The 24,792-nt window shown below is 48.2% G+C and overlaps 1 protein-coding gene and 1 long non-coding RNA gene across 3 annotated transcripts in view; one reads left to right on the forward strand and one right to left on the reverse strand.

Annotated features, from left to right (window-relative positions):
- Positions 1-24,792, forward strand: part of MYO10 (myosin X) — a 216,753-nt gene that overhangs the window by 189,940 nt on the left and 2,021 nt on the right. Inside the window, exons 27-40 of one of the 2 annotated variants that reach the window (XM_045999501.1) lie at positions 2,554-2,797; positions 6,339-6,434; positions 9,596-9,689; positions 10,430-10,485; positions 12,213-12,355; positions 12,857-13,051; positions 14,486-14,643; positions 17,495-17,615; positions 18,112-18,409; positions 18,968-19,175; positions 19,940-20,076; positions 20,846-20,966; positions 21,353-21,805; positions 23,858-24,049. In XM_045999501.1, the coding sequence (XP_045855457.1) occupies positions 2,554-2,797; positions 6,339-6,434; positions 9,596-9,689; positions 10,430-10,485; positions 12,213-12,355; positions 12,857-13,051; positions 14,486-14,643; positions 17,495-17,615; positions 18,112-18,409; positions 18,968-19,175; positions 19,940-20,076; positions 20,846-20,966; positions 21,353-21,805; positions 23,858-24,049 (2,516 nt within the window). Of the gene's footprint in view, positions 1-2,553; positions 2,798-6,338; positions 6,435-9,595; positions 9,690-10,429; positions 10,486-12,212; positions 12,356-12,856; positions 13,052-14,485; positions 14,644-17,491; positions 17,616-18,111; positions 18,410-18,967; positions 19,176-19,939; positions 20,077-20,845; positions 20,967-21,352; positions 21,806-23,857; positions 24,050-24,792 lie in introns of both variants that reach the window. The other variant, XM_045999500.1, reaches the window with a different exon arrangement.
- Positions 9,624-24,792, reverse strand: part of LOC123938266 — a 42,676-nt gene continuing 27,507 nt past the window's right edge. Inside the window, exons 3-4 of the long non-coding RNA XR_006817699.1 lie at positions 9,928-10,038; positions 9,624-9,759 (exon numbers count right to left, since the gene is read on the reverse strand). This is a non-coding gene — a long non-coding RNA (uncharacterized LOC123938266). The remainder of the gene's footprint in view (positions 9,760-9,927; positions 10,039-24,792) is intronic.

Here is a 24,792-nt window from a genome sequence, read left to right on the forward strand (position 1 = left end):
TTATTTGACAGACAGAGATCACAAGTAGGCAGAGAGGCAGGCAGAGAGAGAGAGGAGGAAGCAGGCTCCCTGCGGAGCAGAGAGCCCGATGTGTGTCTTGATCCCAGGACCCTGGGATCATGACCTAAGCTGAAGGCAGAGGCTTTAACCGACTGAGCCAGGCGCCCCTAAGCTTTTTATTAGTAGTATTTCCCCCACCCCTAACTTAATTCTAGTTCTCTATGTTAGCTTTAGAAGTCCCTATAAGTCACTCTGATAACGTCATTGATTTATTACATAATTATCTGATTAAAACAAATAAGATTACAAAAAATATGTATTCAGAGCATTAAAATCTTAAGATTGAAGCATGCAGAGCCCAAGGAGGTAAACAAGTGAGTTTTCGGCAAACTCCTCTGAATGAAACAAGTGATTGTGTGAATGCATCACCTTCTAATCTTTGACGCATCATCATTTAATCTTTAATAAAGTATTTATAAAGTTGTGACCAAACATGTCGTAGAAACCAATGATAAAATATAACCACCAGATTATATTTTATGAGCATAAATGCATTTTCAGCAGCCCAATAGTCTCCTTAAAGGACTTGCAGTTTGGAAATTAATAGCTTTGATCAGATTCTCTAAATGATGATGTATGAAGGGAGCACCCAGAACTGGAGACGGATAGCGGGGGGTGAGTCCCATTCTTAACCTAAGAGCAACAGAGTGAAAAATCTCCGGATGATGACTGTGGCGATGACGGGTGTAATCTGTATCTTCGAAACAACCGTGAATAACCTTGATCATGTAAAACCGTGTTTTTAATCGACATAGAACTAACATGCAGTGTTATCTTAGTTTCAAGTGTACGACATCATGAATTAGTACTTGCACACGGTGCTCGGTGCCCACCACCAGAAGCCTCATACGATGGCATTAACCTTTATTACCTGAGACAGTAAGATCATAGAATGACTTTGTACTGCAGTTTCCTCTGGGCTTGTTTTGAGAAACCCAGATTACTACGGGTAGCCCTTGGCAAGTTTGTAGTTTGTTAGGAAACCTCCCTGGAGTGTGGCGTGGTCCTGGACTTCTCAGCCAAGAGAGCAGACAGTGCTTTATTTAGGTTTAAGAAGGGGCATGGGGTGGGTGCCGGGGTGGGGACAGCGTCTGGGTGGCTCAGTCAGTTAAGCGTCTGCCTTCCGCTCAGATCATGATCCCAGGTCCTAGGATCTAAGCCCCCATCAGGATCTAAGCCCCCATCCGGCTCCCTGCTCAGTGGGGAATCTGTTTTCTCCCTCGCCCTCTCCCCCTACACTCTCTCTCCCTCCCAGAGAAAGAAGGGGCATCGGTGTGTCCAATGAAAGCAAGTGCCTTTGCACGCCAGACCCCAGATAGTGTTGTCGTTGCCTCATTTGTTTCAGTGTGAGGTTTAGATCTACAGTCACTGAAGCGATCGTTGAAGAAATTAATCTGAGAAGGTCTGTTTTCAAGTTATCTCGAATCTGGAGAAGAGAAGAGAGCGTTTCCTTCTTCCAGGACCCGTGTTCACCTGTGCCTTGTTTTTAGGACTGGCTGATCAAAACAAGTAACTCATCTCGTTACAATAAGTGACTGAAGTAGATGCCTTGTGCCTTAGTGCACTCGTTAAGAGATTTTTTTGCTTGGTGGTGGTTACAATGTCATCTGTGACCGTCCTTGGGAAATCTAGAACCCTAAGATAGTTCTCTGCCAGAAAAATGTTAGAAGAATTTTTAAAGATTTTATTTTGAAGTAATCTGTACATGCAACATGGGACCTGCACACCCAACCCCGAGATCAGGGGTCACATGCTGTACCAACTGAGCCAGCCAGGTGCCCCCTTAGAACTATTTTTTATCTTGTAAAAGATATAGGTATATCCTTGTTTTACTTCTCTTTCTAAAAAAGTTTTCTACTAAATAAATGACAGCTAATTCTCATTTTTAAGGCCCAGTCACAATTCAGTTGCTTCATGTTCTAAATCTTAACACTTTTTACATATAAACGATTTTCAGATATTTCTTTTGAAAAAAAAGTGTTTACCCAAAAAAGCCCAATTTTATCTTCCTATGGAAATTTTAAGCCACTCCTCCCCATTGACCAAATAAGGAAGAAGGAATGTGTATAAACTTTGACACCATTTTATACTAATTTCTCCTCTCTGGGGCGTTTGGAGATAAGCAGGATCCATGCCCTCCGAAATGGTTCAGGCCCCGTGGCTCTCGACTCATCCCAGGGCTACAGGGTCGGCGCATGGTCTGTGTTTCTGTCAGCGCCTCCCCAGGATTGCTCAGCTGAGTAGGAGCTACTTTGGAGACCAGAAAGGGACAGCATTGCTGTGCAATCTGACCAAGCCCGGGTGGCGTCTCCCCGCTGCCCCCTGAACACAAGCCAGCAGGCGTCATGCTTTGTCGAGGGGTGTCTGCGGGGGGGCGGGGGGTGGTGGGACAAAGTAAAGAGGACAGGCTGAACCTTAAGAGCCTCCGGCGCTAGGGTCCCGCAGCGTGACTGACTGTTCTCAAACCCCTTCCTCCCCGATCTTGGGGGACAGGTGGCTTAATGAACTCCTGGAAGCGCCGCTGGTGCGTCCTCAAGGACGAGACCTTCCTGTGGTTCCGCTCCAAGCAGGAGGCCCTCAAGCAAGGCTGGCTGCACAAAAAAGGCGGCGGCTCCTCCACGCTGTCCCGGAGGAACTGGAAGAAGCGCTGGTTCGTCCTCCGCCAGTCCAAGCTCATGTATTTTGAAAACGACAGCGAGGACAAGCTCAAAGGCACCTTGGAAGTCCGGACGGCCAAGTATGTTGACGACCCTGGAGGGGTCCCATTGGGTGGTGCTCTGGGGCTGCTGGGTCGTTCATCTCAATGCCTCCAAAGGCACCTGGCCCGCGGTCTTTGAAGCAGTGGCTCGTAGTAGGTGTCGAGTGCGTCCGGGTCATTCACGCGAGCCGATCAAATTGTTAGGGGGCCTGGGCAAGGCCTTTGTGAACCGTTCACTTCTCGCGGTCGCGTTCAGACCCGTGGCTCTCGGTCAGGTGCCCGCTGGTCCTGGTGGGGGTGCGATTGTTGTATGCAGGGACCGCGAATCTTCAACAGTGAGTCAAGAACCTTTTTCTCCTTTATTGGTCAGCACACCACAGCGGATGGCTAAGGGGAAACCAGACTGCCCATCTGGAGGTGTTGGGGTTTTTTTAGTTTTTGAGGTGTTGTTGACAGACAGCATGTAAGTTTCAGATGGACGGAGGAGTGACTCCGCCTTTGGGTGCCTGGCAAAGTGATCACTGCAGGGAGTCCAGTTAACATCCGGCCCCACAAACGGTTAACAGATGTGTTTTCTGGTGATGAGAGCTTTTAAGATCAACTCTCAGCACTTTCCAAATCGGCGACACTGTATTCTTAACTAATTCTTTCATGCAGTACATGATGGTCCCGGGACTTATTTTGTAACTGGAAGATTATAACTGTTGACTACCTTCATTTTCTTTTAACTTTTTGAATATCCTACACCTTAGAGATGTTTTTCGAAAAGAATCGTTTATTTTTTACCCACGTAGGATATTCCAGCCATCGTTCCCAGCAATGAGAGGAACAGAACCGGGCTTTGAATCCAACACACCCCCTTTTTCTGCCACCCTTTTATAGAACCAAAGCACTGGACTATTGAGGACCTTTATTTGGGTTCAACATTAAGGTTTGCAGGAAATTGTTGGACTTAGCAGCAGCTGGGTATCTTGATGCTACGCATTAAAGGTTTGGGGATAACCTGTGGCCATGACTCCACTCAAAACCAAGCAGTCACCATATTTAGAAAATGGGTAAAATAAGCTTTGAGACAGGAGATGAACTCCTGAAGTCACGAGACCTGAAAATGGCATGTTGTTTCTAATCAGCATCGACAACATCTACTTTTGTAGAACATGATTTATTAGGAAGTGTGGGAGGTTAAACAAGGAGGGTGTTCTAGGCATTTAATTTTAAGGGCAAATAATGAAATCCGGATAGCAGAGTATTGGGCTTCTCCGGGCTGCCCCTCGGGTTTGCCAGGAGCCCCTGCTCCATCCAGCACAGGCATGGGTGTGGGGGGCAGTAAGACTAAATCCTGCAAGAAATCTACAGAGCATGACACAGCTTCTGCCTCTCGCCCCGCAGAAGGCTCACCCACAACTGCCAGGAAGCTGGTAGGAGGAGGGCAGAGAGGGACTTTCCCTGGTGGAAATGAATATATAGTCCTCGTGCACCTTGCTCTGTGCTGCTCTGTGTGCCCTCTTCTCCAGGTGCTTTGAGAAAATTACAGTTTTTAAGGAGACCTTAGCTCTGCCTTGGCCATTTCTGTCTTGTTCCGCAGAGGGAGGGCAAGGAGTTGTAAGGGTTCCACCACATTAAGATTTTTTATTGACATTAATTAAAAGTATCCACTCTATTTTGAAATGTTTTGTTACAGAAAATTTCAGTCCTATGCAGAAGTAGGCGGAAGAATACAACAAAATCACGTATTCATTCCTCGACTTTCCACTTGACTTTCTTGACTCCACTTGACTTTCCACTTGACGCCGCGGCGGGTGTTTCAACGCTAATCCCACCCACACTGCTCCCCCTACAGGCCATATTCTGTAAAGCAAGGTCCTGACATCAGAATTTTACCTCCAAATATTTTAATATACACATAGCGCTTAAGACTCTTAATATAGAATCACATTATAATAAATAAATAACATGAACTTCTCAATCATCCGAACTCCAGTCATTGTTCAAATTTCCCCAGTTGTCTTGTCCATGGAGGTGAAAGTGCTCTTGTTAAGGCTTATAGTTTCTCCTCCAGCAACAGATCTCCCGAGTCTCTCGTAATTTATACAACAATACACAACCCCATCATTTTCTTCACGCACTCGCTGTCATTGAAGATGCTGCCGCATTTATCCTACAGAGTTCCCAGATTCTGTGCATCGTGACCCTGACAATATCATCACTCCCTCTCCAGGGAAGCCGTTTACAAGTGCAAGTCCCTGGGCCCCACCCCGGAGGAAACAGCCCCCACCCGCCACCCTGCTTCCAGCTAGATCACCATCTCCCCTCTCATTTTACACACAAGGTCGCCGAGTTCCAGAGAGGCAGAGTGGCCAGTCCAGGGTAATGTGGTCTAGACAGTTTCCCTGGAGTCCTGCTCAGGGAACACCATGACCCGAAGCTTGGCCCATTCCTGCCCATCTGTCACCTCTTGCTTCCTGCTCAGAAAGGGACTGCTCTAGGAATTCTCACCATCTTGAGGTTTTTTGTTTTTTGTTTTTTTAAGATTTTATTTATTTATTCGACAGAGAGATCACAAGTAGGCAGAGAGGCAGGCAGAGAGAGAGGAAGGGAAGCAGACTCCCCAGTGAGCAGAGAGCCCGATGCGGGGCTCAATCCCAGGATCCTGAGATCATGACCTGAGCCAAAGGCAGAGGCTTTAACCCACTGAGCCACCCAGGTGCCCCTCACCATCTTGAGTTTTAAAAATATTGTATCTCGTCTCAGGGATTCTAGTTCTAAGATACTTATTTTTTCTAACCAGTTAGACTGTGTAGTTGTGCAGCTGTAAAAGGCACATTGAACTGTGAAGAGTCACACTACTTTAGTCGGCAGAGCAAAGCTGGCTTTTCCCCAAGACCCTTCTTCATCAACCATTGGACCCTCTCTGGCTCCATGCCAGCATCTGCTTCTGTTTTCCCCTCATCGTGTTAATCTGGGCCTCCGATTTTACACCTCTAGTGTTGTTTAGGGCATGTTGAGATGAGAGCAAGATGCTGTTGAGATCCAGAGACACCCAAACCCTGCTCTTCACCCCAGCGGAAATAATGTGTCCATACGAGGTGGAGAATGTCACAGGTGTCAACCGAGGCCTTAAGCTGTGGTGGGAGGCCATGAGGAACTGGGGAAGAGCTCAAGCCATGCTCGTCACCTTGTAGGGGTTCTCCCGTTGTAGCGTAATGAGCTGAGGGTGCAGGCCAGGTGGGGGGCGGCTGCCCCAAGCCTTCCAGGGCCCTAGCGGGGGCAGGCATTGGGTGGGCGGAGTGCGGAGAGAGACTCCCTCGAATAGTCTGGAAACACCTATCCGGGCCTGAGCCTTCCTCTCTCTGAAAGCAGAGAGGAGCCCGGCCAGCCTTCCCCCAACGCCGACCCCCAGCCTGAGGCCATAGGGATCTTCATCATTAAAAAAAAAAAAAAAGGCAAGGCCAAAGTGGGTGTTTGATCTTTTGGTTACAGTTTCCAGCTCCGTCATCAGTTCGGTGAAGTGGCTTTTCCTGCTCACTCTTAAGGATTCTGTGGTCCTGATTTGTATTTGCTGCTGTTGCTGCTTTTGCAGAGAGATCATCGATAACACCAGCAAAGAGAATGGGATCGACATCATCATGGCCGATAGGACCTTCCACCTGATCGCCGAGTCCCCAGAAGATGCCAGGTGAGGCACAGCCGTTGGCTGCCCGCAGACGACATCCTCGCTCCCGCCGAGGCCTGGCCGCCACCCAACCGGCTCTGAAGAGACTGCACCTGATTGTCTAGTTGGGCTTTTCTGTTAAGACGGGTGAAGAACCGAGTCATGAGATGGACGTACTCGTCCCCTGGGGAACCTGTCACAGGGCTCAGGTGTCCAAGAACCACACAAGGACCAGGATTTCCAGCTTTGAATGCCACTAGACAGACTCCTTGTTATCTTGGCTCCGGCTTTTGTTGTCCCCAGCACTGTATGTAAATCATGCAACCACACAGAGCCGAAAGCCCACCTTCTGGAAGCTTCTGAGCATAGCTTGTGTTTGCTTCACATAGAGTAGCCCATTTAATTCTCACAGCTGCCCTACAAGGTTAATAGCGTTGTTACCGTTATCACTGTGACCTGCATTTTACAGAGTAGGAGACTCAGACGTGACAAAGAGGAGTATCATTGGTAAAGTCACAAAAGCTCAGTTTCACTGAACGGAGGCATTACGATTCTTACATTTCTTAAGGAGCTTAATTTTTTGACTGAGCTCAAAGGACAGTGGGGTCAGTGTCCATTGGCTCGATCGAGTGGTCTCACATTCCCGGACCCCAGGGTCCCATCCTCGTGCTGGGGAGATGTGGGAAAACAGGGGAGCTGCTGTCTGCCCCCCGGGGTGATAGATCACACAGCCACACACTGGATGAGGCAGGGCAAAGCATCTGTTTCTCCTGCTGCTTTAGGAGCCACAGGGCTGTGTTGGGAGGTATCTGTCTTCTCCTCTGAGCACGGCCGGAGAGCATCTTTGGCCTAGATCCTTTATTTCTGACCTCTGAAGTCATTTAGATCTTGCAATGAATTCTCAGTGCCTTTCAGAGCTACCCCTCTGCCCTTTGGATGTCCGAGTCCATAGAGCGCCATGGGAGCAGCTTTAAGGGCAAAGAAAATAATTCTTCCCATGGGAACAAACTAAAACCATGCTTGCATCCATAAATTATGACGCAGACTGGAAAAACAAGCAAACCTAGAATTACAGCCCTGTCATTCCATCTGGGACTCCTAGAGACTGCCCGTGGTTGTTTGTGGTCTGTGGAATGCCCACGGCTTTCCAGCTGAATTACAGGCCCGGCGTTCCAGAGCCATCCTCTCTGTTTTAGGCCATAATGAACTTGCTAAATTTAACATTGGGGGCTTTTTTTTTTTTTTTTTTTTTTCCCAAGTAGGCTCCACGCTGAGGCCTGTGTGGGGTTTGAACTCCTGACCCTGAGATTAAGACCTGAGCTGATGAGATCAAGTACTGGATGCTTAACCAACTGAACCATCCAGGGGCCCCAACATTTGCAGTAATTTAACTGAGAACTTCTTCCCTTGGCCAGTGACATGTTTTTAAAAACATGTTTTTAAAAATTCCTTTTCAGGTCGGGCTAAATCTGACTCAGGAGGAGAAATTTGTCAATTTAAGGGTGTCACCTGAATAGAATGAGAGCCCAGCAAATTTTATTTGTGTGCGTGTGTGTGTGTGTGTGATCCCATGTGGCCTACGTCTTGAATGTGTGGTTTTCAATGTTGGATTTGGGAAACATTTTTGAGCTTCATAAAGCAGTGGCTTAAGTCTTGACTTTGAGTTAATTAGAATTGATGAAACAAATTTATATTGAGATGTTTCCCGTTTCCCTGGGACTCTGTATACACTGCGTATTTTCTTTTTTTTTTTTATTTTTTTTAAAGATTTTTATTTATTTATTTGACAGAGATCACAAGTAGGCAGAGAGGCAGGCAGAGAGAGAGAGAGGAGGAGGAAGCAGGCTCCCTGCCGAGCAGAGAGCCCGATGCGGGACTCGATCCCAGGACCCCGAGATCATGACCTGAGCCGAAGTTCAGAGGCTTTAACCCACTGAGCCACCCAGGCGCCCTACACTGCGTATTTTCAAGCTCTTGGTCACATTTTTCTCCTTTAGGAATCACGGGAGACAGATTTTAGTGCTTTGCTATAGATACATGACTTGCGCTTCTATATAGGTACACATTTTTGGCTTAAGTATCCCGTCATAGACACCAAGTACTCTTATCGGGAGCGTATCTATATGTCTTGCCAGCCGCTGCAGGAGAGGACTGTCCCTGGCATCTCACGTTTGGCACCTCCTGCCTTTTAGAGTTGTTTGATCAGTGTTGGATTGGATGGATGGACGGATAGACACATGTGGCTATTTGTGGTCATTTTGCTCAAGCCTGTATTGTGTTCCTAGTTCCATGATAACTTTTGTTCAGCTTGACTTTTCTGGGGTTGACCTGTTTTCCTTTGTCGTCTGATTCTAATGAGGCTGCAGATGAGAAAACTCATTTGGGTTGAGAATAGAAGAGTTCTCGGGTCAAAATAGCATTCCACTTTCTACTCAGGCAATCGTTTTCTATTTGCAGCTCTCCTATGGGTTTATTCTTACTTAGGTAGAAATCCTATCAGGTGGTCAGACACCCCATCCTGGAAGTGCGTAGGGAAGACTGACCTCAGTGGACATCCTGAGATGGTACTCCAACATCATTGGCCTTCTTACCTTGGAATTGACTTTTTTTTTTTTTAAGATTTTATTTATTTATTTGAGAGAAAGTAAAAACTAGAGATCACAGAGCTCTGGAGAGGGAGAAGGAGACTCGCCACTGAGCCCAGAGCCAGATGTCGGACTCCACCTCAGAACCCTGGGGTCATGACCCCAGCCAGAGCCAGTCACTTTACCGACTGAGCCATGGAGGCACCCCTATTTTTAAAGAAAGAAAAGGCGCTTGAATATTCCCTAGGTTATAGATAATACCTTCAATAAAGGTCCTTGATATATAAGTGTTTGGGGTGGAACTGAGGATTTCATTATCCTCATTATTCAGTGTCCCGAAGTCTGGGGCAGCTGGAGGAGAGGGTCTCCCGTTGATCTGAAACTGCAACGGCCGTAGCTAAAGGCATTGCCTGTTTCTTCGACCTTTGCCCATCGGTAGCATGAAAACCACATTTACCCCGTGAGGAGTGTCGGCAGATTAAAAACGAAATTGCTAAAGGAAATGTCATTTTCACAGAGAATGCGGAGAAGGGCATCGGTCACCGCGGTGCCCATCCAGCAGCTAGCCCCTCCTTGACAGTCTCTCTGTCCTTCCCACAGCCAGTGGTTCAGTGTGCTGAGTCAGGTCCACGCGTCCACCGACCAGGAGATCCGGGAGATGCACGACGAGCAGGCGAACCCGCAAAACGCTGTGGTGCGTGGGCGTCGTGGGGCGGAGGGAGATGCCCCCAGGGAGGCGAGAGGCCCGGGAATTCCTAGACAACCTTAAGTAAAAGTGTAACAATTAAAGGAATGTTTTAAAAATCATGCAGAAAAACAATTAGTAGAAAACGATCATAAGTAGTAATAGATTCCAGTCCTCCCGCTTTAAACCATTAAAAGGACCAAAAAGAAAATTCCGAGTTACATGAAATCCTGGAAGGACATCCTACCTTCCTTCAAAGGACTTCAGGAATTCCGACTCGTGTTCTTCCGATCTTCATCTATCCTGGACGCATACAGAACCATACGGTCGTATTTTAGAAATCAAGTTTTCTTTTCTTCTAAGAACAACGAAAGATCAAAGTCTCTTAGTGGGGTCTAAGTCTAAATTTAGGGATGGATCCTAGTGTAAGTCAGAAAATTTGTACTGTTGAGAGAAGTTTGAAATACTTTCCAAAGTATTCTAAAAACAGACAAAGATTAATTTATATTTTTTTTTAATGAGAGAGCTGTAGATTCTGCCCTGTCTAGAGGCGGTCCTCACCACCAGAAAGGGGACCTTTCTTAGATAACTATTATTTTACAGTTAACGCAGAAAGGAGAAGTGTGTGTTTGCTTTTTAGCAAACACAAAGGTGTTTATTTGCTTTAGAGAGCCATAACCTGAAGGAGGTCATGGTCATGTGTGTTTTACTGATATGATTCTCTTCCCCCGATTTTTGCTCCTTTCCAGGGCACGTTGGATGTGGGGCTGATTGATTCCGTATGCGCCTCCGACAGCCCCGATCGGTAAGTTGGGATGCGACTCTCAGCAGAAGGAATTAGTAATCTGCAGTCTCCCCCAGCCCTCTCTGCCTCTGGGCCATTGTCTTTCCTGGGCCATGAAATGATTCAGGGCTGCGTGTTGACACCTGCTCAGTCCCAGGCGGCTTTCTTCATGGCCAGTTTTACATTATCCAGAAGTCTTGCTCTCTGGGTGTCTTTGGGATGCTGGGGGAGACCATGGAAGCCCCATTTAAACACTCAGTTACACACACACACACACACACACACACACACACACACACGAGGAATATTCTTCATTTGGATACAGGGGTTGACCCAGGATTCCCAGAGGAAGAAAATGCCTGCTTAGCAAAACAGTATCCCAGCATAGAGAAGGGTGTCTTCCCCTTTCTAAACTTAATACTGAACTCAAGTAGGATTTTGATTGCAGTTTATGTGTAGAGTATTAATAAATTAAACCACAAAGATTTTTCCTTGACATTTCCACCTTATCTGTGCCCTTAAGATGGCATGTTTTGGTTTTGTTTTCTGAAGGCAAATCATCTTTGTGGATGCCCCTGGGAGTCTGTACCATTGACCTTTGTCTGTATTTATCTATTTTTCTTTGCTGCTGTTTGAATCCTGAGTAGGAATCAAAATCGGCTTCTGCGTCCAGGAGCAAAGCTTTAGAAAGTGAACAGAAATGTATTCCATTTGACAACAAAAATGGTGCCCACTGGGCAGCATTCCCTGGAGTCTCCATCTGCCCCTTGACAGAGGCTCTTCTGAACCATAGACCCATGGTTTCTAGGATCACCCTACACCATCCTACACCTGGCTCGGGACCTTACCAAGTGTGTCCTGTCAGTAGCCCAGATTTTATTCTGAGGGTCAAGTTCCCACCTTGTCTACATCTGTCTCCTTCCGAACCCCTTCACTCCAGCAGGCTGGGCACATGAGGATCTGTGCGTAGAACTTTCCATCGCTGCGTAGGCCCTTCTCTCCATCAATTTCCCTCCTTTCTCCCTTACCAACTCTAGAAAAATCTTTTATTTTTAAAGAGCTACTGTAAACATTTGAAAACTTGCAAGAAATTATTTAGTCCCTAGCATAGGTGGTTACATGCAGGGATTAGTAGGAGCAAGTGCCTCGGAGAGACATGGGCCATTGCCAGACAGATGAGGGAGACAGTAAATTTCCATTATTATGTTATCTCTGACTGAGAAGTGAGGCTTTGTTCGATTGCTTTGAACACATGGACCCAGGTGGCTTTTTGTAGCCGGCATAATCGAGTGTGTAAGGTGTCCTGTTTACACCTATTTACTGATCTTCTTTTATTATTGGTGTCTGACATTTCATTACCGACCCACAGAAATATCATCCGAGGCAATACCCGGGACAGAAAGAAATTTACTTTGGAGAAGCATTAAAAAAAAAGAAAAAAAAAAATTCCCCCACCGTCACCTTATTTAGCTTTCCCCGAACCAAGTGTCATCTGGAAAGTTTTGCATGAAGCAATCTTTCCCTTTCCCCGGGCCTTCCGAATGTGTGGCTCCAAGTTTAAAGGTTAATGAGGCATAAAATAAATCCTGCAGAAATGAGCAAGAGTTGCCTTAGCCTAAACTACAAAAGGCACTGCAGTTTCCAATCCCTGTGACCGCCCGCCAGGAAAAAGGCATTTGGTCTTGGTTCAAACAGGTGATGCTGCCGGCGGGGCTAAGTCTCTGCTTCCTTCCTGCCCTGTCGCCCAGACCCAATTCGTTTGTGATCATCACGGCCAACCGGGTGCTCCACTGTAACGCGGATACCCCAGAGGAGATGCATCACTGGATCACGCTGCTGCAGAGATCCAAGGGGGACACCAGAGTGGAGGGCCAGGAGTTCATTGTGAGAGGTGATTGCTACCGCCGCTCGGCTTGGTCGGGGGCGGGGGGGGGGCTCTGTCTCCCTTTGCCTAGGTACTGCCGCGTTTCCCACGGGGGCGGCTTTTCTGAGGAGTTCTGACTCTGGAGTTGCTTTTAAAAAAATCACGTAAGGGGGCACCTGGGTGGCTCAGTCGTTAAGCATCTGCCTTCGGTTCAGACCATGATCCCAGGGTCCTGGGATCGAGTCCCGCATTGGGCTCCCTGCTCGGCAGGAAGCCTGCTTCTCCCTCTCCCACTCCCCCTGCTCGTGTTCCCTCTCTCCCTGTGTCTCTCTCTCTCTCAAATAAATAAGTAAAAATCTTTATAAAGAAAATGATTAAAAAAAAAAACAAAACACGTAAGTCATGGTCGTGACCCTTTCCAGCCCATAAGAAGAAATGGGAGCTATCTGGAAGCATCCTGCAGATGAGAACCCGGTACTGGGGTTTCTCTTGATAGTTTCTAATTGACATTTTCATCTTTCTTTCCAGGGTGGTTGCACAAAGAAGTAAAAAACAGTCCGAAGATGTCTTCACTGAAACTCAAAAAACGGTGGTTTGTGCTCACCCACAATTCCTTGGATTACTACAAGAGCTCCGAGAAGAACGCTCTGAAGTTGGGCACGTTGGTCCTTAATAGCCTCTGCTCAGTGGTACCTCCCGACGAGAAGATCTTCAAAGAGACAGGTAACAGAGCCACCTGCCCGGGCGAGCCTGGCTCTGCTCAGACCCAGGGAATTGATCTGCTAAAGCCAGCTGTGGTTAGCTCTATGGACACCTAGTGTTGAAACCGTAGTAAAGGGATGCCTGGGTGGCTCAGTCAGTAAGCGTCTGCCTTCAGCTCAGGTCATGATCCCAGCGTCCTGGGATTGAGTCCCACATTGGGCTCCCTGCTCAGCGGGAAGTCTGCTTCTCCCTCTCTCACTCCCCCTGCTTGTGTTCCCTCTCTCGCTGCCTCTCTCTCTGTCAAGTGAATTAATAAAATCTTTCAAAAACAAAAAACAAAAAGCCATAGTTAAGAGGTCCTGCTTACGTGAGTTACACAAATGTTCTTAGGACGATCACACAAAAACAAAGATTCCCCTGTGGTGAGCTCGCTTTTCCTGTGCTGTGTTTTTCATCTTTTCTATCTCTGTGCCATGAGACTCCTAACACAGCCCAAGAAGGCTAAGTCCTGACTTAAGCCCTGAGCTTATGAACCTCGTAGATTAAAAAGCAGTCATGTTAGCCTAGTTTTGTTCTCATCGGTATTATGAAAATTTTTCTAGATTGGGTTCTATTGCTGGTTGTGATTTTATGCTTTTTTAAGATTTTTAAAATTTATTTGATAGAGAAAGAGAGCACATAAGCAGGGGGGAGGGACAGAGGGAGAGGGAGAAGCAGGTTTTCCATGGAGCGAGAGCCCAGTGTGGGGCTTGATCCCAGGACCCTGAGATCATGCCTGAGCTCAAGGCAGACACTTAACTGACTAAACCACCCAGGCGCCCGATTTTTGTTTTTAGTACAGATCCTCTGTTCCAAAGGACCTCTTGTTTCTGGACACACAGACGGCTTGCTTGGCAAAAGTGCTTTCTTCTCAAGGCAGAGTCTACGGAAAGGAAACACAGGAAGGGATAAGGAGTGTCAGGGAGGGAGGGAAGCGTTTTCACTCTGGTTCCAGAGCCTTGAAAGCAACTTAGTTTATGCCTGTTTCTTTCAGAACAAACGTTGCCATTTACTTACTTATTTATCTTTTAATTTATTTGAGACTGAGAGCCAGTGCACAAGCAGGCGGGGCGACAGGGAGAGGGAGAAGCAGGCTCCCCGCTGAGCAGGGAGCCCGACATGGGGCTGGATCCCAGGACCCGAGCCCAAGGCAGACGCTTCACCCACTGAGCTGCCCAGACGCTCCTGTTACCACTGATGTATTTAATCCTGGGTTTTATCGTTTTGTGTTTGTCTTCCCCTCTCCACCGTAAGCTCCCCCAGTCAATCGGCAGATACGTGGGTTGCCTGGCACACTTGGGAACTCAGCGAGCGCTGCTGGGTTGACTGGGGGGCTGCTGGCTTGCTGGGCGGTGGGGGCGTGGGCCCTCCGTTGGGGGTAGGGAATGACGCCACTGCGCATGTGCTCCGCTGCAGGCTACTGGAACGTCACCGTGTACGGTCGCAAGCACTGCTACCGGCTCTATACTAAGCTGCTCAACGAGGCCACCAGGTGGTCCAGCGCCATCCAGAATGTGACGGACACCAAGGCCCCGATCGACACGCCCACCCAGCAGCTGATCCAGGACATCAAGGTAAGGGGGGGACCGAGCTTACTGGGGTGGGTCACCGTCGCTCGTAGAACCCCCCTTGGAACATCAAGATGTCCGTCAAGCTCCATTTTTATTCCATCATCAGAACTAACCTGCAGTTAATTTTCTTTTGGAAGATCGTGGCTTTTAGAAATCTAAATGTGAGCACTTAAATGAAATTTGACACTAAAAGTACTTTGTGTCCAGGGGTGTGGCAGGTGTGGCTGCCCAAGCAAACCCAGATGCCGGGCTGTGCACACGCAGGGAGGATGGTCTGTGGTTTGGGGGTGGAGGGTTCCCCATCTGAGGGACCTGGCGTGATCTGTGTGGGGATGACCTGCTGCCACAGGTCACCCCTCAGCCCCGGGGTTGGGACCTTCTAGGAGCAACACAGTAATTCTCTTACTGAGAGTTACTGGAGCACACGGGGGATTCACCAGCAGCCTGGGTTGGTCTAGAAAACTTGGAACCTTTATTAAGCACCTCCAAACTCACAAGAACTTCCAAGTCTCTGGACCAACACTGACCTTATTAAATCGTAATTTCCTTTTTATAAAGATGAACCGCTCAGGGAGGATACACTGAACGAATAATTACATGGTAGCCATGCACAGAGATTGCCACACTCATTTCTCAGGAGTGGAAACAGAGACATGGAATATTCTGGCTGCGTTGGTCACACAGCTGGTCAGTCCCTGATGCAGAACCAGGTCAAGCAGATTGTTTTTACTGCTCTTTCTCTAAGTTATCCACCAGATAGACTCCTGATACCAAGGAAAGGCTGGAACAGTGACAGAAAAGATTTGAGAATGATCACAAGACAGGTGTTTACCGATCTGCATCAAAGGAAATGAGCTCCTCAAACCCAGGAGGCAAGCTCAGACTTCGCAGAGGTGGGAGAGGGTCTGATATGTCTGTAAGATATCATTTCCCACTGAATTCAAGTCTGCCTCTGCATTCTAAAGTAGTATGTGTTTCTGGGTATTTGGAGCTAAATTCCACCAAGTCCATTATTCTCCAAGACTGCAAATTCCATGAAACTCAGGATGCTCAATGGTAGCAATTTCATTTCTGGCATTTAAAAATATATATATATATTTCTGGGGCACCTGGGTGGCTCAGTGGGTTAAGCCTCTGCCTTCGGCTCAGGTCATGATCTCAGGGTCCTGGGATTGAGCCCCATATTGGGCTCTCTGCTCAGCAGGGAGCCTGCTTCCTCCTCTCTCTCTCTGCCTGCCTCTCTGCCTACTTGTGATCTCTGTCTGTCAAATAAATAAATAAAATCTTTAAAATATATATATATATTTCTGAAGCTTTTGTTTTGAGAAAAGAGTGAAAAATCATCAGCTGAACTTTCTCTTCAAAGCTGTGTTTTATCTATTCTTATATCTCTAGTTTGAAAGCTGTCATTAAAAAGAGTAATAGAATTTTCCAAATATGAAACAGCCCTCTTTAAAAAATTAGGTTGCCCTAATTAAGTCCATACAAAGTTGTTGAAATAATTAAAGTTTTTTCCCCCTGGCTTTCAGTTGGGTATTATTAAAAAAGTTTCATAGTGGAAATTACCACGATAGAATGATTCATTGCCTGTCCTCCAACTTTTCTGTTTATCTAATATTCTAAAAGGAACTTTGCCTTTTTCGAATCCCAAATTAACATTTTAGGAGCATAAGTACAGGATGAATTTCTACAAAGAGATCTCTTAAATTTTAGGAAAGAGAAGGCAGGCATGTTGAAGAATAGTCTGTCTAATAACATATCAACATGTGTCATTTTCAGTTAAAATACTAAGGATCAATTAAAGAACAAAACAATGTATTCTTTTTAAAAAAAACATTTTATTAAAAACAATGAATACTGTTACGCTGAAAAAAATAAATAAAATGGGGAAAAAAAAACATTTTATTTATTTATTTGACAGAGATCACAAGTAGTCAGAGAGAGGGAAGCAGGCCCCCCACTGAGCAGAGAGCCCGATGCAGGACTTGATCCAAGTGTCTGATGGCTAAATAGCAAAAGAACTTTACTTTTTTGAAGTATGTATAGTTTCCAGGGAAAATATTTTTAGTAATATGGGAAAATACATACACATGAAATGAAGAGAATGAGTTGTGACAAAAATGCATATTGGTGATTTGTCTTCAAACGCAGATTGTGGGTGTCATCATGCTTGATATCTTTTTTTTTGAGATTTATTTGAGCGAGAGAGTGCAGAGGCAGAGGGAGTAGGAGAAGCGACCTCCCCACTGAATATGGAGCCATACTCTGGGGTCAGGCTCACAACCCTGAGATCACGAACTGAGCTGAAACCAAGAGATGGATGCTTAACCTACTGAGAAATGCAGGCGCCCTGAAACTATTGCTATTTTTTTTAAGTAGGCTCCATGCCCAGCATTTAACCCAATGCGAGGCTTGAACTCACGACCCCGAGATCGAGACCTGAACTGAGATCAAGAGTAGGATGCTTAAGCAACCACCTCGGTGCCCCCATGCTTGAAATTAGTGATGCTAGATTGTCTAGCGTCTCCCGATGCTTTAGACTCTGGAAAACTTTCACGTGTGGGAGAATACAGATTGCTGAGACACCTGGGTGGCTCAGTCGGTTAAGCTCCTACTCTCTTGATCTCAGCTCAGATCATGGTCCTCAGGGCTGTGAGATCGAGCCCCAATGTTGGCTCCTCTCTGGGCATGGAGTCAGCTTGAGAGGCTATCCCTCCGACCCTCCCCACCTGCTCGTGCTCTCTCTAAAAAATACATAATTTAAAAAAGAAAGAATACAGAGGCTTTTGTTCTTGCACACACGTGTGTTTTGGGTAAGCTTGCTTGCTTTAGCGGGTTCTCTGTTTTCAAGGAGAACTGCCTGAACTCCGACGTGGTGGAGCAGATTTACAAGCGGAACCCCATCCTCCGCCACACGCACCACCCCCTGCACTCGCCGCTGCTGCCCCTGCCCTACGGAGACATCAACCTGAACCGTGAGTGCCCCGGTCCCACCCGCGCTCCGCGGCCCGACACTGTTCTGTCCTCCCTGGTCGTTCCTTGGGTCTTCCCCATCAGCACATGGTGTCTGTGGTGACGTAAGCTTCGTTGAACTAAAAGAACAGTTGTCAAGGGGGTCAGGAAATGCCCACCCTCCCTCTGAACTCAGAGTTGCCCGAATTTACTAGAGAACCAGATCCCCAAAGTCTTGCGTGACAAAGCAACAGGCCAACTTTTTAAGCAAGTGTTTTATAGAGGGAAGGAGTTCGGTTATAGAACAAAACAGCATAACTTGCCCACCTCTGTGTTCTGACAGCGTCGTTCGCCTGATTCAAAGGTTTAGGGTTGTGGCGAGCTCCGTGTCACAAAGCCACCGTCTGTCTCCATCCCTTCCCCGTGTGTGTGTGTGTGTGTACGTGTGTACGCGCTGCTCAGATTCTAGCGTGTCCAGACCCCCCGTGTAAAGACGTGTGTGTGTCCTGCTTCTCCTAGTGCTCAAAGACAAAGGCTACACCACCCTTCAGGATGAAGCCATCAAGATCTTCAATTCCCTGCAGCAGCTGGAGTCCATGTCTGACCCCATCCCCATAATCCAGGGCATCCTGCAGACGGGCCACGACCTGCGCCCGCTGCGGGACGAGCTGTACTGCCAGCTCATCAAGCAGACCACCAAAGTGCCCCACCCGGGCAGCGTGGGCAACCTGTGCAGCTGGCAGATCCTGACGTGTCTGAGCTGCACCTTCTTGCCCAGCCGGGGGATCCTCAAGTACCTCCGCTTCCATCTGAGGAGGTAGGCGACGGCTGGGCCGTGCGGTCGCGCAGGGGCTGCGCCAGGTTGCGGCTCGGAGGAGGACATCTGGTGTGGGCCTGCGCGCGGGTCCCTTGAACGAGCCCCACAAGGCTGCGGCAGGGACCAGGTCCCTTTCAGCGTGGTGTCCTAACGTCCGAGATGTGGAGTCCATTTAATTACTGCCACCTGCGTAAATGGAGGGGGGAGGCCTGGGTACTGGGATCTGGATCAAACAAGTAGAGAGATTCTGACTCGGACTCTGATGAGCCACGGAAAAACGGTTTTCATCCCACAGTACAAGAAGGGACTCTGGGCAGCGCGGCAGAGGTGAGCTGGCAAAAGCTGCTCCCCGCCCAGCGCTGGCTCTCTGGGACCTTTTTTTATCATTATTATTTGAATTTAAACAAAACCTGCACAGAAAGTGGCCGGTGTTTGCTCTGCACCACGCGGGGTCCCCTCGGGGGGAGTCCTTTGCCCTCCGAGTGCTGAAAGCAGCCCGGCTCCCAGACGCCAGCCAGCCTCAGTCTAGCAATTAACAGTGAAGTGTTTGTCTCCTAGGATACGGGAACAGTTTCCAGGAACCGAGATGGAAAAATACTCCCTTTTCATTTATGAATCTCTCAAGAAAACCAAATGCAGGGAGTTCGTGCCTTCCCGGGACGAAATCGACGCTCTGATCCATAGGCAGGAAATGACGTCCACGGTGTACTGCCACGGGGGAGGCTCCTGCAAGATCACCATCAACTCCCACACCACGGCCGGGGAGGTGAGGGAGAAGCCCCTGCCTGACGCCTCACTGCCGGGGCCCAGAAGTCAGGAGGGCTGATCACAGTTAGGTGGGCTACCGCGTGGCTGTGTTGTGCATAGCGCAGCAGGTGTGACCTACAACCAAACTCACGTATAAAGAGATAAAAATACGTATCAAAGATGAGTAGCGACACAAAAATTAAGCAGGTGCATATCCAGTAGAGAATGTGTGCCTGACTCAGGGGTGCCCGCCAGGACGTGGGCTGACCGCAGCATCTCTGCCATAAGGGGTCTCTGTTTGGTGTATGAGTATCTACAGTGATGGGTCGATTTTTTTTGAAATTGAAATTTAGCATTCTAAAACCATTGGCTAAAAGAAGTAGGGGGATCCAGAAAAGCTTCTGGCATGGAAAGAAGAAACATCAGTGGAACCCATTGTTTCTTGGAAGTTGATGAATGTATCAGACCAAAGAGAGGGCTTCCGTTTTCGTGGGCCTCTCCTGCTGGTATGGGTTTGCAGGAACTTTGTCCGGCATCTGTCTCTACCAGTGGGCAAAATGCTCTGTGCTCTTTTTTTTTTTTTTTTTTTTTTTTACAAAGGCAAGAGAAACCTGATATGTGGAGAACAGTGGAAAAAGAGCACTCTGGAAATTCTGGGTGACCACACATGACGGTGTTAGTGGGGGAGCTCCCTGGACCCTCACATGCCAGTGGCTTCCTCGGGGCTCTGGTGAAGCCACACTCCAGAACCAGAAGCTGAAGACCTTGGGGTGTCTCTTGCAGGTGGTGGAGAAGCTGATCAGAGGCCTGGCCATGGAGGACAGCAGGAACATGTTTGCCTTGTTTGAGTACAACGGAAGCGTCGATAAAGCCATTGAAAGCCGAACCATTGTAGCAGATGTGTTAGCAAAGTTCGAGAAGTAAGTTCCTTCTCCCTGGGGTGCCAGCAGATGAAATAAATTAAGAGCAAAGCTGAGGATGGCTTTCGGCTTCAGTTTTCAGCTCTCAGTGTGCATTTGAGTTCCTGTTCTTTTACTCGTGTGGAAGCACATTTAATTTCTCCTCTCTCCCTGCTGCCTGTTTTTCTTGATTCCTAGGTAAAGCCCCGGTCTCCGAGAAGGTTCAGCTCACCATTTTTCTTTTACCCCATTTGCTCAGTCCCCTATTCTACGCACTGTCTTGGAATTTCCTGATTCTAGGCCTTTCACTTGTCACTGGCTGCAAAAGAGGCCAGCAGACACATGCAAACTCATACACTCTCAGACTGCATTTATATCTCTCAGACCTGTAATGTTTGATCTAGGACTTTCTTATCCCTTAAGTAGCACAAAAGATACGATGGAGGCTGTGTTTATACTGAACAGGAATATTTGTGCCAATTTTTGTAAATATTGTCCTTTATTTGAGGGGTAGTAAAGGGAATGAAGATAGAGCCTTTGTTTCTTTTCTATGCATGGAGCTTAACGTTGAGCCAGTACTAATTTGGGGTCCGCAGAAAATCCTTGTTAGCACAGTGTAATTGAAGGCTGCCCGTTTGTTGTCTTAAAGTGAAACCAAAATGAAAGCATGATTTTCACTTCTGGCTAAATACAGTTGTTAGGGAATGAGTCATCTAAAGTCAACCCCGTGTGGCACCAAAGGGCCATTTGTCCTTTTGCTTTCTGAACCTCCCTTGCCTTCTGTCTGTAGGCTGGCTGCCACGTCAGAGGTGGGGGACTTGCCCTGGAAATTCTACTTCAAACTTTACTGCTTCCTGGATACAGACAACGTGCCGAAAGACAGCGTGGAATTTGCATTTATGTTTGAACAGGTAGAAGGAACTTTCAGAAACAGGTTCCTCTGCGGGGGAGGGGGGAGCACGCATGAAACCTAGTCACACTCTTCCTGAGTCTGCGGTTGGTCTGGAGGGGCGTGAGGCCTGGTGGTTTCCCAGCATGCCCAGGGCAGCCGCTCCTTCCTGGGGCTCTGGAATGAAACCACGACACATGCTGCGTGAGGTCCTGTGCCAAGACCTGTTCTAGCTGGGAGGAGAGAGATCTTCAGGGATGAAATACGTGTTAGATGCCGCCTGTGCTAGGGAGAGATTTTAAGCAGCAGGAGGGCGTTGGGAGCAGCTGTCCGGGAAGGTAACACTGGAGGGAAATGGTGGCGGATTTCAGGTCGCGCACCCCTAACACTGCCGCCTGCCTCCTTCAGGCGCACGAAGCGGTTCTCCGCGGCCACTACCCAGCCCCCGAAGAGAACCTGCAGGTCCTCGCTGCCCTGCGGCTCCAGTACCTGCAGGGGGACTACTCGCTGCACGCGTCCGTGCCCCCCCTCGAGGACGTGTACTCGCTGCAGAGGCTGAAGGCCCGCATCAGCCAGTCCACCAAAAGCTTCACCCCGTGTGAGCGGCTGGAGAAGAGGCGGACGAGCTTCCTGGAGGGGACGCTGAGGCGCAGCTTCCGGACAGGGTCCGTCGTCCGGCAGAAGGCGGAGGAGGAGCAGATGCTGGACATGTGGGTCAAGGAGGAGGTGTCCTCGGCTCGGGCCAATATCATTGACAAGTGGAAGAAACTGCAGGGAATGGGCCAGGAGCAGGCCATGGCCAAGTACATGGCCTTGATCAAGGAGTGGCCAGGCTACGGGTCCACGCTCTTCGACGTGGAGGTGAGGACTGACGGCTGCTTCTCTGATTGGCCCAAAAGCACACGTGAGTGTGGCTGTGGCCGAGTACACGGGGCTGGGGCCTTTGCTGGCCTCCAGCAAGGCTGGTTGGAGCCTCTGCTCTCTCGCCCCCTTTTGTTAGAGTAACACCCCCCCACACTTCACCATTAACACACCCTCTCATTGACCCGTTCTCCTCCCTTGTAGTAAATGCTTTCACAGTGTGAGCAGGGAATGGAAAATTAAGGGGTCACCTCTTCTTAAGTACCTTATGTTCTTTCATACAGAAGCTACAGCTAGATTAAATCAAATAGGGCTCGTAAAAACCAGCATTTAAAATTTTTAAAAAAATGTTTAGAATTATGTACATGAAATTAGAAACTTTGGATACAGTTGACCCTTGAACAGTGCGGTTGAAAATCCGTGAATGACTTTTGACTTCCTAAAATGTAACTACGAATAGTCTGCTATTGACTGAAAGCTTGACCAGTAACATGTGAGAGTCGACTAACACATATTTTGCACATTAGATAGTACATACGTACATACATACTGTATTCGTACACTAGAGCTAGAGAAAAAAATGTTGAGAAAATCCTAAGGGAAATACATTACAGCCGCTACTGTATTTAAAAAAAAAAAAAAAAAAAATCCACATGTAAGTGGACCCGTGCAGTTCAGACTCGTTTTCAGGGGTCAACTAGGATTTTACATTTGTTTTTTTCCCCATGAATATCTTTGCAGGGAAGAATTTGTTTCACAAATGGAATTTAGCCATCAGCGGTAACCCATACTAATTCATACCTTTTTTTTTTAAGTATACCATTTATTTGTTTATTGTTAAAGATTTTATTTAGTCACCTATCAGAACAGCAGGGGGAGCAACAGGCAGAGGGAGAAACAGACTCCTCACCAAGCAGGCATCCCCATGTGGGACTCGATCCCAGGACCCTAGAACCTGGGACTATGACCTGAACTGAAGGCAGACACTTAACAGACTGAGCTGCCCTGGTGCCCCTTAAGTAACCCATTTACTGAAGGGAAATCCTACCAGTGCTGTAGATCAAGGCCTGGCGATCTGTGTGCCGCTTTTACACAATGTACTGGAACGCGGCAATATTCCTTCCTGCCTCCGCCTCTGGCTGCTTCCGCACTAACGTGGCCACATTGGGTAGCTGTGGCAGAGCCCCTGTGGCTCGCAACACCTAAAATATTGACTCCATGTCCCTTCACGGGTAAGTTTGCCACCCCCTGGTCTAGATAAGCTTTCAGTTTTCTACTCACAATCCCATTCAGCATGTTTGGTATCTGATGACTTCTGAGTGAGGCTCTATAAAAAAGTCTAAGTATTGATTATGTATTCCATCTCCTCATGGCTTTTCATCGCTGTGTCTGGTTGCTTGGTTGGTCCAGTGAGGCTTGTCTTCAAGAGTAAATCAGATGTTTTGTCCGACACCTCCTGCCCCTCTCGGTGTCACTCACGTACATCCCTCCTGTTCCCACCGGCTTCTCATGCCTGACTCGGGGTTCTTGTTCCCCCCACACCAATCGATGCAGGGAAGCCTGTCACTAAGCCAGTGACATTCCTTTTAGCTCCGGGCACACCAGAGGTCACTGCTGCAACCTTCTGTCTAAAATCCAGTTTTTCAAGAGTTGCCCAACTGCTCAGCACAGAGTGATTTGGAGAACTTCCCTCTGATCTTAGATTTTGCGTTGGAGGAAGAGTGATCCGAATAAGGATGGGACGCAGAGATAGGGATAGGAGACTGGCTCCGGGCTGCTGGGTTTGCTGGGGGAGCCGCTGTCGGCTGTTGTCGGGAGCCATCAACAGGTGGGGTCAGAGCACAACGTCAGGATTCAGAGTGGTTTTCCGAACGCCCAGGATGGGTCCTCCAGTCAGAAACCAGTCAGGCCTCCAAGGAGAGACCACACATCCTATTTCAGTTGCCCGGGCACAGGCTGGTCTTGGATGCCTACCGTGGTCTGCCCAAAATGCTTGCCTCAGCCTCTCCCGCGTCCTCGGGTGTTTGCTACTTGATGATCTCTCGTCCACAGTGCAAGGAAGGCGGCTTCCCCCAGGACCTGTGGTTGGGCGTCAGTGCCGATGCCGTGTCGGTCTACAAGCGCGGGGAGGGCAGACCCCTGGAAGTGTTCCAGTACGAGCACATCCTCTCTTTCGGGGCGCCGCTGGCAAACACGTACAAAATCGTGGTCGACGAGAGGGAGCTGCTCTTTGAAACCAGTGAGGTAAGAGGCAAGCCAAGGAAATCATTTGTGACCTTGACGAGAGAGAAACGATGCCCCATTTCCTGATGCCTTTGAGTGATTTTGACTCTTTTGCTTTAAAATATATGAAAACACAGCACGGCCATCCCTCCCCAGCTGTAGGTTCCCCGAGGGCCAAAATCGAACCCTCCCATATTTCTTCTGTACCTTTGCAGCTGAGAGATTTGGTTCCATTCTACTGGCGGGTCTTACCCGTGGAGGAAAGGAAATAATGTAAATGTCCAAAATATATATAGTTCGGCGAGGAAGCCTTGTGCCCATCAGCAGATGATGACGGCAAGAATCACAGCTGGAGGGAGCCAGGGCCATGACTGCCCTGGGCGTAGCTAATTCTGGCTCACAAAATCACCCCCCAAAAAAGCCTCTAAATGTGTGTGCCATCTGCTCCAAAGCTTAAAATGTCATCATCATCATGATAAATGGAGAAGCCTGCTGAGGCCACCCCGTATGACGCTGCTAGCATGCAAGGGTGGAAAGTGGAAATGAGTGACCCACCAGCTTAGCTGTTGGTGTCGTCACGTAGGGGCATCCCAGAGGCCGGGAGCAGCAGGCTCTCGGAGGCTGCGGGGTAGGAGGTGGACTAGGCTCAGGGGAGGGGAGCAGGGACATGGAAGCGGTGGGACCTTTGACCGGAGGGTTCCAGGCCCCCAGCTGCCAGGTTTGGATGACTCCAGTGGATAGAGTGATGGCGCCAACTGATGGGT

The sequence above is a fragment of the Meles meles genome, chromosome 3, assembly GCF_922984935.1.
Source record: "Meles meles chromosome 3, mMelMel3.1 paternal haplotype, whole genome shotgun sequence".
Classification (NCBI taxonomy): domain Eukaryota; kingdom Metazoa; phylum Chordata; class Mammalia; order Carnivora; family Mustelidae; genus Meles; species Meles meles.